The sequence below is a fragment of the Camelus ferus genome, chromosome 28 (genome assembly GCF_009834535.1).
Source record: "Camelus ferus isolate YT-003-E chromosome 28, BCGSAC_Cfer_1.0, whole genome shotgun sequence".
NCBI lineage: Eukaryota > Metazoa > Chordata > Mammalia > Artiodactyla > Camelidae > Camelus > Camelus ferus.
In genome coordinates this window covers 5,403,807-5,417,196 of record NC_045723.1, presented here as the reverse complement: position 1 = coordinate 5,417,196, position 13,390 = coordinate 5,403,807, and the positions used below count along the sequence as shown (strand labels likewise).

General features: G+C 45.6%; 1 protein-coding gene across 1 annotated transcript in view; it reads right to left on the bottom strand.

The window, feature by feature from the left end:
• NT5DC4 (5'-nucleotidase domain containing 4) overlaps nt 1-11,877 on the bottom strand; it is a 42,615-nt gene extending 30,738 nt beyond the window's left edge. The window contains 2 exon segments of the mRNA XM_032469555.1: nt 11,577-11,748; nt 11,862-11,877. Coding sequence (XP_032325446.1) covers nt 11,577-11,748; nt 11,862-11,877 — 188 coding nt within the window.
• Between the last annotated feature and the right edge of the window lie 1,513 nt (nt 11,878-13,390).

Genomic DNA, 13,390 nt, shown 5'->3' with positions numbered 1-13,390 from the left:
GGAGGCAGGGGATGGGGCTGCACAAGCCCGGAGGCCCAGGCTGCAGACAGCTGGGACAGCACTCCGTCCCTGCTTAGCGTCCTCCAGCCACTCTGCTTGGAAGCTTTGAATCTTCTTTTCTAATCACAAAGCAGTCTTTTAGGATGTTTTGAAATACACAGAAAAAATACCCATCACCCAATCTCCTCCCCAACCCTGCAACCCGAGATGATTCCATCAGTGGATTAGCATCTTTACTTAAGTTGTCTTTTTTTCTACTCATGTCAACATCTATGTACTTTTGCTCTTACAAAAATGTGACACTACTGCAACATTTTGTATTTTTTCCCCTCGGAATAAATAAAAAACATTTTTCCAAGTGAAATGTCCTTTTACACTATTACTACATTATCATCAATGACGACATGGTATTCCATTGAATGAACGTTTAACTGACTCCTCATTAGTGGGCACTGGGGGATTTCTCGTTTTCCTCTATTATAATAATGCTACAATAAGCATTCTTGCAGATATTTTTTGCGCATTTATGATTATTCTCTTTTTAAGATTATTTGTAATGTTGACAATTGCCTCTTCAAAATGTTGTAACTTCACATCTCTAGAATGGGAGAAAATCTTTGAACCATGGAATCAGATAAGGGGTTAATAACCAAAATGTACAAGAAGGGGGTGGGTTATAGCTCAGTGGTAGAGTGCAGGCTTAGCATGCACGAGGTCATGGGTTTGATCCCCAATACATTTGTTAAATTAAAAATATTAATAATAAATAAATAAGCCTAATTATCTCCCCCCCAAATTTTTTAAATAAAAAATAAATTTAAAAAACCCCACATTGTATGCCTTAAATAGATACAATGTTTTATTTGTCAATCATACCTTAATAAAGTTGGAAAGAACTCACTGTAAAAGGATGTTTAATTTCTTTCAGTGATAGTAGAAGTGCGGGGAAAAGATGTTAATCTTTTGTCACACATATTACAACTCTTGCTGGTGCTTTTTCATAGTGCCTTATGGTGTTTTTCATGATTGTAGAGTTGTCTCTTAGTATTTCCTTTATTGTTTCTGATTTGTTTGTGTGGTTAACAAAATTTTTACACAGTAAGGACAAGAATTTATCTCTGTTTCCTTCTAAACCTTAGTAAAGATTCTACTTATTAAAATTTATATTGTGTCTAATGCGGAATTATTTTGGCTGTGGTATGACTCAGAAGCTAATTTCATTTTTCTGTTCCTTCTGAATGATTCTTCCAATATCTCCTTTATCCCAGGGCTTCTCAGCAGCAGCACTCCTGACATCGGGGCCGGGTAACTCTGTAGAGCTTGTCCTGCACATTGTAGGATGCTTAGCAGCAGTCTGGTGTCTGTCAAATTCCAGCAGCATTTCCCCAGTTGTGACAACAGAAAATGCCTCTAGACATTGCTCAGCGTCCCTAGGAGACAAAATCGTCCCCAGTTGAGAACCACCGATTTATCCTTCCTTGGAAACGATACCATTTCTACCACGAAGTACATTCTTAAGGATCATGTACACTTGGGTGCATTTCAGGACTTTCTGTTCAGTTTCAATTATTTGATGTCTATTTGATGTCTAGTCCTCTCTTCATTATTGCAGTTTTGTATTAGCCTGTGATCAGGTTACACTCCTGCTCTCCCAGTCTCTCTTCTGCATGCCTTCACAGTGGATGCTCCATCTTACTGAAAGGAACAAAGGAGACCTGAGCCGAATCTGGAGCGGGGGAGGCCCCCCACTGCCTATCAGGGAGGCCCACGCTGGGTGGAGCAGACCGGCCCCGGGCTGCCTGAGGCCGATAAGAGAAAAGGCGCCTCTTAGGATCTGGGAGCCACCTCCCCAGGCTCATCTGGTGAGACCCAAAGGAAAGGAGCTACAGAAAAGAAAAACAGGAAGAGGAGGCAGGGCTTGGCACTGCTGGCATCACTCAGGGGGCTGCGGGCAGGAAGCAGGGAACGAGATGCTTGGGGTGACTTATAGCGCAGCAGCGAGGGATGCTGAACAGAGCCCTGCAGGGCCTTGGCCCTTGAAGCCCGGTGGGCGGGTCAGATTTTCACACACATTACTGTTCGAGATTCCCCCTCGATTCTGGGAAGGAAGGGTCTACCTCTGCAGGGACTATGACTGAGATAAATAGGTCAGGGCTGCCTCCTCCCTCAAGCCCACAGCCCGGAGCTTCTAGAATTCTCAGAAGGGCCGTGGCCATGATTCTCCAGTTGTCTCCCTCGACGTCGGAGACAACAGCTCAGATCAAAGACTCTAGTGACAGGCTTCCCAAGGGTACCAGGTGGGATGGTGCAGTTCTAAGAAATAGGAAACCTGCCTCAAACTGGCTTAAACAATGAACGAAATTTATAGGCCCAGGTGACGGAAAGTCCACAGGGAGGCTGCCTCTAGCAGCTTGATGACATTACAAGGACCCGTTTCTTTCCTGGGCTTCCTCATTGTTGGCGGCATCCTTGGTAGAGGCTCGGGGCCCCCAGCTGGGTGCCTGAGGCTGCCTGGTTGCCTTTGGATTGTGCTGATAATCACACAGCAGAAACCCCTTTGCCCCAGAATTCCTAGCAGAAGTCCTGACATTCACTTTGATTAGACCACACTGGTCCACGCGTCCATCCAGGAGGAAGATAGAATTGGCTTGTCTTGACCAGTTTGGAGCTGGACCACTTGAGTCCCCAGCAGAAATCTGGGGCTGCTGGGAAGGGGAAGAGGGAAGAGGAAAGGGCTGCTGAGACCCCCCCAACTTGTCTGCTGCACCGGGCTTCCAGAAGGCGCTGGGAGGGAAGCAGCCTGGAGACCAAAATCTGGAGAGAAATACTTGTATCATAGGGGAAGCTTTGCCCCTTGCCTCTTAGGTAGACTCAGAACATCATTTGCCTTTTATAACACCTTATCACTTCTTCCCAAGCTCAGGATACGAAAACTCTGTCAGTCCCTAAAGGAATGTAAGCCCAGGAAATGCAGTGATCTAAATCAGGAGCGAGACCCCCAACATCAGACAAAGCCATGTTCTCACTGCCTGTTCTGTCCAGGGCCTCCATAAAGGGCACCCACAAGCTCTAAGCGACAGGGGCCACATCACAGTGTTTTGTCCAGGTAACAATCTCCAGCTCTCATAGCAAAAGTGCCCTGGTGATGCAGGCTGGCCTGTCGTAGCCACAGTCCTTCCTGAGATGCTCACCTGTGCCCTGGTGCCAGGAGGGATGTGCAGCAGGAAGCAAGCAAGGAGCACGCCCCAGCCTGCTGTTAGCCCAGCGGCTTTGCAAAAGCAATGTCTGGAACAGCTTATCTTCTCAAAATGTGTTTCCCATCTGCTTGTTCCAGCAATTTTGTGTCATCAAGCAGATCAGTGGCTCCTACCCATGAACTTTGCTCTGTTCAACAGAAAGTTCTGCAAGATGGCAGCGGGGGAGCGAGGGTAGGGGGCAAACCAAGGCTTAACCTGTTCTGACAACATGATGCCTCAGAATTCCTCCTGCAGTCAGGGTCCACCACGCTGCCATAGACCATGGGGTTGCACCGGGACGCCAGAGTTGCATGCCAGGCATTCAGAAAAAGGCAACATTGTCAGTGTCCTTGTAATTATGCCTGCAAATCAGACTGTGTTTAATCCAACACTGCATCTTAGTTCATTGATATGGGCGATCTTACCAAGGGTCTAATATCCCAGCAATAAAACCCCAGAAATGGGTGACAGAGGCATCTCCACCATCTACAATGCGAACCATCACCTCTCTGTTCTTTATTTTCCCTCTCCATCAATCACCACATCTCTTTATTGGCTTCGAAGACCCTAAAAGGACAGGTCACAGATTTCGTGGTAAGGACCCTTTTCTCCGAGTATATGAAGAAGTCTCAATGGTGCTGTCTCTGTGGCCTCCAGATCTTCTACTGGCTGCAGATTCTTCTAAAGGAGCTTGTGCCAAAGCACACAGCAAAGGTTGTTTCAGTGCTCCTTAAATAAGTTTCCTAGCGCTCATTTACTCAGGGAGGGGCAGTCCAGTGGGCATCCTGCAATCTCATTTATCTCAGATTTGGAAACGCTCCTGCCTTACCTGTGGACGGTTTTCTCTCTGTACGGGCACCAGCTAAACTGTCCTCCTTGGCTTTTTATGTTCTCCATTACGGTAACGACACACTCCCCGGTGTGCTGCTGCCTGTACGACCTTGGGTTGTTCCCTAACCTCTAGGATGCCTTAGTCTTCTCGGCTGTGACTTCCTGACTGAGTTATTGTGAGCATTCAATGAGTTACAGCAAACTGAGTGCTAAATGGATGTGAACTCTGACTAACTTTGCACCAACCTAATTATTGATCTCCCTTTGACCACATCCAGCTCAAAATTATGACACAGAACATCCAAATTGTATCTATTTCATAATTACCTATTTAATTAGAAACTAAATATGCAGCTAAAGCAAAGACTAGAACAGGACATGGAAAAATGCAAATAGGGGACTGGGAGTCAGGGGTAGGTGGTTCTATAATGTACTGTTTGTATAACATGGGAAAAGTCTATTCAAAATAGTCATATTTGTGGATTTAAAATTTTGAGCGGGAAGGGTATAGCTCAAGTGGTAGAGTGCTTGTTGCCATGCACGAGGTCCTGGGTTCAATCCCCAGCACCTCCTCTAAATAAATAATAAAATATTTGAAATGAGTGAAATATATTTTATCCATGAAGGATAAAAAAATCTTCCCTTCAGTTTCTGCCTTGGCTATAGCTCCAGGTACCTATTGTCACATAGCAAACGACACCAAAACTAAGAAGCTCAAAACAATCACCTTGTTTTGCTCACAGTTTGGAGGCTTGGGAATTTGGAGAGGGCTCAGCTTGACTGCTCTTCTCTGCTCTTTGGGGCAGCGGGTCAAGTGTCTCCACTGAGGATGGAGAATCAGCTCCTAGCGTGGCTCATTCCCATGGCTGACAAGTTGGGGCTGGCTGTTGAGGGGGAACCTTGGTTCCTCTCCATAAACCTGCCTGGGCTGCCTCACAACACAGCCGCCCCAAGGTAGTCAGACTTCTTACATGGCAACTACCTTTTCCCCAGACCAAGTGTTCTCAGAGACAGGAGGTAGAAGCTGCCCCTGGAAACTGGCTGTCACTTCTGCCAAATTCTATGACTCAAAGCAGAGACAGCCCACCCAGATTTAAGGAGAAGGGACACAGACTCCACCTCTATGGGAAGAGGGTCAAAGAATCCTGTGGCCACTCTTAAGAGTAACCCTTTCCTCAGGCCAGCTTGCATGCTGGTGCGACACACAAGGCATTACAGTGTCATACCTGGTACACTTCCTCTCTTATTCCCTCCTAAGTCCTGGTCCTTTGCCCAGCTGTCATCTCTCACGCCTGCTGATGCTCATCTCCAGTTATGGATTCAGGAGCTCTACCATGTTGCAATGAATTCCTGTTAATCAAGAGCTTTGGCTTCTGGTAGACGTGGGTTAGAATCACGGCTGTAAGCCTGGACAAATTACTTAATATCTGACACTCAATTTCCTCACCTGAAATAAGAAGCCTACTTCATAAGATTGCTGGAAGGATAAACAGATAATATAATTGGCAAAAATTTTAAAGTCTGACAATGCCAAGTGTTGGCAAAGGCATAGAAGTGGAGCTCTTAGACACCACTGATGAGAACATATCCTGCTTCAGAGGGGAGGGTATAGCTCAAGGGGCAGAGCGCATGCTTAGCATGCACGAGGTCCTGGGTTCAATTCCCAGTACTTCCTCAAAGAATAAAGAAGTAAACCTAATTACCTCCCCCCCACCAAAAAAAAAAAAAAAAAAAAAAAACCTATGGAGAATATTATACTGCTTCAATTTTGGAGACCAAGTTGGCAACATATGGTAAGATTAAACATGAAAATATACCGCAATGCAACAGTTCTGCTCCACTCCTAGATTTAGACCCAGAGAAACTCCTGCACAGGTGCCCAAGGAAACCCATACAAGAATACTAATGGAAGCACTGCTTTTAAATGCTAAAAGTTGGAAACCACCTAAGTGATGACCAGGAAAACATAACAAAACTGTGGTATGGTCATGAATGAGCCAGAACGACATACTAACACGGAGGACTCTCACAACCTCCATGCTAAGCGAAAAAAGTAATTTGTATGAAAATGCATGTAGTGTGAGATCATTTACATATAGCTTGAAACATACAAAACAATGCTCTATATTATTTAGGGAAACACCAAATACTAAATTCAGTCAGTTGTTACTAGTCTTGAATGGAACAAGGGGGAAAACAGTCCAGGCCTTGGAATCTGAAACAATGCGGTGGGTACAAGTGTTCATTATTTTATTCTTTTTATAACCTTCTCTATGTCTGAAATATCTCACATCAAATTTTGAACGTTTTAAAGGCCTATTTTTAAGTATGTGCAAAGGCTCAGTAGGAACCGCTGTCATTTTCGCTCAGACATTTCACCCCTTGTGACTTTTCTCAACTTCAGGATCCTCTCCTTCACTCCAGCCTTAAGCTAGAACAAGGGTGTTTCCATTTTTACAGGCGCTCAGATGGGTGTGTGACTAAAGTCATGCGACACCGGATTTCTCTGGCTGCCTGAATCTGGACCAGCTGAGTCAGACTGGATTTTGAGAACAGTCAGCTTTCCTCCCCCCACCCACCCCCTCCCACCCCACCCAAAGGGAAGGAAATCAAATTTACAAATGTGCCACGTGGTCAAACATGGAGATTGCTCAAAGTGCTGATTTGAAAGCCAGGGATGCCAATGTGCCTAGTTCGGCTCCTTCATTCCCATCCCATACCATCCGGAAGGTAACAGAGAGCACCCGTTTACCCCCCGTGACCCCTGAGAGGAACCCAGGCCTCAGCGCTCCAGGTGAGTTCAGTAGGCAGCCAGGGTTGAGGAGCACTGCCCACTTGGTCCTCTCAAGAGAATGACACCCCGAAACACCCAACACCACCTGCGCCTAAAACACTCATTCATTCCTTCTTAATCCTTCTACAGCTTTTACAATTCAAGTCAATCATGAGTCCAATGGCAGAGAAATGACTGCTCAGGCTTGGGACTGAGACAGAGTGCCACCTGCCTCCACCAGCGTCTGCTCTGCCCAGTTCTTAGTAATCCAACTCCAACTTTTACCTGAGATGTGGCTACCGAAAACCACACTTCCCAGAGCAAAGGATGAGGGAGAAAAGAAAGAACGCCAACTAATAAATGTTCAGGGAGTGAGAAAAATAAGAAATCACCATTTTACAACCAGCTTAGTAATAACGGATGCAGGCAAGACTCTTTAAAGGAAACTCGAGCCATTGGGTGAAAGACGGCTGGGGCACAGGACAGTCCCCCAATCTCAAATGTTCCACCCCACAGATTAGGTATTCATCCCAAACATACTGTGAAAACGGAGAAGTCTGGCAGGCGCCCCTGTGTTGGTTGTTAAGCTGTCACACCTCGGCCTCAGACCAGCCCTCCGTGCTTTGTGGCGACTCTGGGGCTGGGACTCTCCCGACCCCATGTGTTTGCCGGTGGCTTGTCCTCGTGGTCTGCCAGTAGGGGGCGCTGTGAGGAGCCCGCAGGGAAAGGAACTCCTTACTCCTTGTTGCTTCCTCCTCCAGTGAAGGTCACTCACATTTTTTCACTCTGACAGCAGCAGGTCCCTCCTATACAGCAGTTGAATCCTGTCTGCAGTTTTTCAGCCCCACAGAATCTTTACACACCTCTTAAGGTGACTAGGCGCCAGCAGGCCCTCCTCAGTGGTTTGGGTCCCAGGCCCGTGGGACACGTCTACTGAGACACCAGCACCAGACCATCAGTGACCCTTCCTCAGAGGTCCGAGTTTCAGCTCAAAGCTATTCTCCCGGCTTCTTAAGTTTTAATAATTCTAACCTCCCGCCTCTGTGGTTGCTACCTCCATGATAGCTTGGTGTTGGGTTTTTGCCACTGCAGTCACCTGGTTAACACCTGGTGACGCCTAGTTTACAACTCTTATTAAATTCTCTGTGAAAACACCTATGAGGCCTGTCTTGACTGGAGTCTGACACAGAAATAGGTACCAAGAGTGGGGGTCATCGCCCACCCTCCAGCATGTACATTTATCTCATGGAGGCGTCTAAACTACTCACTACTCGCTACTCATCAGGACTCTGAGTGATCACACATGAAATTACCAATAATGAGACAACTGATGTCTTTGGGTCCTTGGGTCTTGAGGCAATAATCACATGTTGAAGATGGAGCGAGACAGAAAGAGCCTGTCTACCCTGGCGACCAAGCAGCCAATGCACCAGCCCCTGGGCTTCTTTTACTTGGGGGAGAAGTAAATTTTCTTCTGTGTTCGTGGGAATTTTTCTGTCACCCACCGTTTCACCGAATTCTAATTTATACAGAGTCTTACTACACTTTTCCTCAAAGGCAATCCACCAAAATTAAATCCTTCATTTCAGATTTAAGAAATACAGAAAGGTACAGTTTAGGAAAATTGCTTGTCACACCACCGTCAAGGAGAGATACTCAGGGAATCAATGCCAAGTTCAACACTACCTTGGCAAGGAAAGTTACGTATATTTATTTGGAGGATGCGATCAATTAACAAACACTGCTTCAGAGGCACTTCTGAAGTCTCAGCACAGCACACTTGACATGCATTATTTTACTGAACCCTCACAAAAATCCTGTAACATAAGTACCATGATTATCACCAATCTTTGGACAAGGGAACTGAGGCTTAGGACGGTTAAATGACCTCCAGGAAACACAACTACAAGTGCTAAGCTGGAATTAGAACCCAGATCGGTCTCGCTCCAAAGCTTAGGTTCATAACCACTGCACCGTACTGCGCACAGGAGGTAACCACTGCCTTTAAGATCTGATTCCAATGGGAACTCTGAATTTAAAGCCAAGACCTTAGCTAAAAGAAAATTACCTCTCTTCTAAATCAATAAGTTACGCACAAGACCCACCACGACTGTTCAACTAACGGATAATGTTGACTAGATTCCCAGAATCTACTCCCCCCCAAATTTTTAATTGAAATTAAATTTAATAAAGGCTCCTAGAAAAAGGCATTAAAATCAATAGGCACTTGGTTCTTACAGGCTGAAATTTGATCTCTAATTGTCCTGGTACACAGCAAAAGCCCTTGCTGGGATTTCCAAAGGTCCATTATCCTTAATGCTCAACTAAAAAGCACTATTTCACTTTAGGAACCAAACAGGCAACTCAGCTGCCAACTGTTATTTTGCAAAACAGGACACAGTTAGTTGAAAATTATATTTTTCCAATTAGCACAGTGGGAAACACTGCTGAGGCATTCAGTCCAAGCCTGCAATTAGGGAACATTTGCTTGCTGCTAGAAATAGAATGAATGGGAAGTAAAAACCAACTATCTAGGTCTTCAGCAATAATACTCTGGGAGGGGACGGCACTAATGTCAGCAGTCCCCAGAAAGTAAACATCTTGTTCCTCTGAATGAGTAGCATTCTGCACTGCACTGGATGAAACCCAGCCTCATCTCTGAATATAACAAAAGGGGTTTACGCAAGAGCCCAGCCATTAGAAAGGCAAGGACCATTGCCAGTGAGCAGCTCCGGTATTTTATTTTAGTATTTTAAAAAATCTATTAATGAAGTCTTGGAAGTCTCCATCTGTCACAAAAGTAAGTGTTTGGTATAAGGTCCTCAGCAATCTCCAGCTAGCTGACTCTTCTCAGATTTTCAAAGATCTCACTGTGTCTCAGATGAAACAATGGCTGGTTAACTAATTGAGATCTCTCAAGCAGAGGCAGAGACAAAGGCACAGAACAGTGTTAGAAGGAAACAACTTACACCATGGAGCAGGCGTTCAGGAACCCTACTAACATGTGGGACACTGAACGAGACCTTTGTGTGAGGCAAGGGAGAAGCACGGGCAAACCAGTTATTTGCAAATCTCACGCACGGCACACACGCAGGGGAGAAAGGGTTTTAGTAGACCAGGCATCTCCCACACCCCTAGATTGTACAGGGAACACCACAATCCAGCTTTTAACGAGCAAGTGTGTTAATGCTGTCACCTTTGGTCTCTGAGCCAATGTATGTTGCCTGAAGGCGAAAGGAGGCGGCAGGGCGAGAACAAATCCTTCTATTTCCTGCCAGGCAGGAAATGAACTGTTGCAAGCGCTGGCTTAGCCTAGAACTTAGCCCAGCTTGCAAAGGTTGTGGCAATTTGCAAGCAAACAACTGCATGATTGCGTAACATCTAGTTCTCAGTTACTCTATTGTAGGTTAACCAGGTGACCTGTTTATACTGTGAATGATACACTGTTTAACTTCTAGACACCAAGGAGGCTTTACCAAGGAATAAACAACATCTCTCAAAGAGATTCCACAAGGGTGTGTGTGTGTGTGTGTGTGTGTGTGTGTGTGTGTGTGTGTGTTTGTGTGTGTGTGTGTGTGTGTGTTTGTGTACCTACCTAAGAGACACAAGCTACCGACAGTCACAATTTACTGATACGCAAGCTGTTGATAGTTATGGGATCATGGGATCGGGAAAGGGGAAAGAGGTTCTTTCATCCTCTGCCCTCCACACTTGACATTTTTTCCATTCCTACGAATTTTTCACTTCTTATTCACTTCTTAAAAAGAATTCCCAAAATACCTAGGTAAAGACAGATTGAAACATTCGCCTTCACTCCCTCGTCAACACCACCAAAATGGCAGGAAGGGACTAGGGTGAGAGACATGGTCAGCCGCCAAGGAGACAAGACGACAAAATTGCGGAAGCCGGACGGTGCTGGAGACAGAGGTGGTAGACCCCGCAAAGGCTGAAGCTAAACTGGCCCCTACAGGCCCAGGATTGGAGAACAAGGTCCCTCGAGAAGGCACAAAGGAGGGATTAAAAGCAGACAGACTGGAAGTCTAAAAAACAGGGGACATGCTGGTGACATTTAAAAACACGACACTATGTTTTAGACACATCCTGAAGTGTTTTACAGGTGACGTGACATATTTGGGATTTGCTTTAACACACTCCAGTAAAAATTGTTTGGTGTGGGAGGAAAAGATGAAATGACAGCAGAATGTTGATTGCTCTCGGGGCTGGTTAAGGGGTACGAGTACACAGGTTGACTAACTCTTCTCTTTTCACGTATATTTGAAAACCTCCGTAATCAAACTCGCTTTTTTTTTTTTTTTAAGTAGCAGCAGTTAAGCCCCCCACCCCCGTCTCCGATCCTTTTGCCCCACGTTGCAGACAGCATCTGTCTTCCACACAGCATTCGACTGGAAGTTTATTTTATAAAGGGCACCATGGACGGCCCATGGGCTGGACAATAGCGGAGTTAAGGGTAAGTAACATACAGGCAGCCTTCACTCTGCGCAGGAGGAACCAGTGCATTAAAACGACCATGACCCTGCTGAAAGCATGCAAAGTGATCTAATAATCAACAGGAAAAAGTGTGGCAGTCCTGTGAACTTTAAAATTTTTTCTCAAATTTTTAGTTGTAAATGCATGCAGAAATGGAAAAAATTATTAAAAATATTTAGAACACTGTCATTTAAAACATTAGCAATATTGGGATTAAAATGTTCAGGGATCAGCTTCCAACATGTTACCTTTTCTTCACTGTGAAGAAATTATCTCCGGGAAGTCCCTTAGTGTGAAGTTCCAGCCAGGCCAGCGTCGCCTCCTCTGGGACATGTGCATCCTTTCCTTCACAATCACTTTCCTCGTTTATGCCAACAAGCCCACCTGCACCAAGGGCCCCTGGCTGCCCACCTACAATCCCTCACAGGAGCAGGGTCAACCGTCCCGAGTTCAAATGCAACTCAATTCGTGTCCAATCTGAATCCCGCAGAATTATTTGCAGTGTAGTAAGTTTCTGCCACCCTGCGTATTACTGCTATTTTCTGCCATGTTTTCAATTTCTTCCAAACCTCAGCTGAAGCAATCACAAAACGACCATCAACGGGCTGTCCAAATCTGTTAAAAGTTGAAATAACCTCTTTGCCCATTGGCTGGATCCATGAAAGTTGTTTCATGGTAAAAGGCAAGTTTGCACAGTTTCATCCAAGCCCCCAAGAGAACCTGGAACAATCCAGCAGCGGTGCTAAAAAGCCTCCAGTATCTCTCTACCGCTGGGATCACCACCAAAAAGCTTTGCTGGGAGTGAACTGAACAAGCGCACAGCAACCAGTCCCCAACAGGCTTTGAAAGGAGTGACCCGAGAGGTCACTCATCCGGTCGATGTGCATCTGTTCCTCTGTAAATGGGATCTGCGGACTGAAGAGCTAGCATTAAAGTTTGTACTTTATGCAATTACTCCGTGAGTATGCCTCAGCGACTGACATTCGAATCGTGTTATGGGGGACTGGTGTTACCTAAAAACTGTGGTAACGAATGCGTGCATCTGGAGTCACCCAAATCAAGGACTACAGGTACTGAAAGCAAGGAGACTGAAACATACAATGACCTCTTCGCCCACTGAGCCCCAGGACGCCGAGCAGTCAGGGCTGTACCTTCCTGATTCTTCTCTGGGATTCCCCCCAAGGAAACAGCCTAAGCAGATCACACCCGACCAGGATTTCTCAACCTCAGCACTTCTGACATTTTAAATCAGATACCTCTTTGTTGTGAGGGGACAGCCGGTGCATGCAGGAGGTTTGTACTCACATCTCTGGTCAGTAGCATCCCCCAGCTGTGACAACCAAAAATGTCTCTAAAATTGCCACATAGCCCAGGGGGCTGGGGCAGCAAAAAAAATCACTTCTGGTTGAGAATCATCACCCAAAACAAAGCTCCCGCCCCCCGCCCAGTCCCACAGGTGCCACCCACACACTCGGAGCTTCCACCAGCATTTCAGTGCTCTACCCCTAAGTGGGAGCTGTTGACCAGAGATCACCAGGAAAGCCTCTGGCATGTGGGACTAGAGCGAAAAGTGCCCATGAAAAGAAGAAAAATATTTTAATAAATTAAAATGATCACTAATATCCTCAAAGAAGAGATACTGACTGCATCCATGAAATGGGATGCTATTTGTAAGATTTTGGAAATTAAAAAGCAGAAATTTTCATAACAGGGTTCGATAACAGAAGTTGAGGACATCTCTCAAAAAAGGACAAGGTCAGATAGACAGAAAAACGTACTGAGCAAAAAACTGGGAAATGAGACTCGTTCAGAAGCTTAGAAAGCGCCAAGGGAAGGGAGGGAAGGTATGGAAGATAGCAAAGTAATTCAGGAAGTTCCTCAAACTGAAGACTGTGAACTTCTGGACTTCAAAGAAGTTAAGTGCTCAGTTCACTGAAAGTAAACCGACTCTTCACTGTCAAGTTTCCAACACTAAAGATGAAATATCTATCAACAAGCTTCCAGGGAGAAAGATGGGTGTCACACACATGAAGGATCAGTCATCAGCAAGTCCCTGACTTCC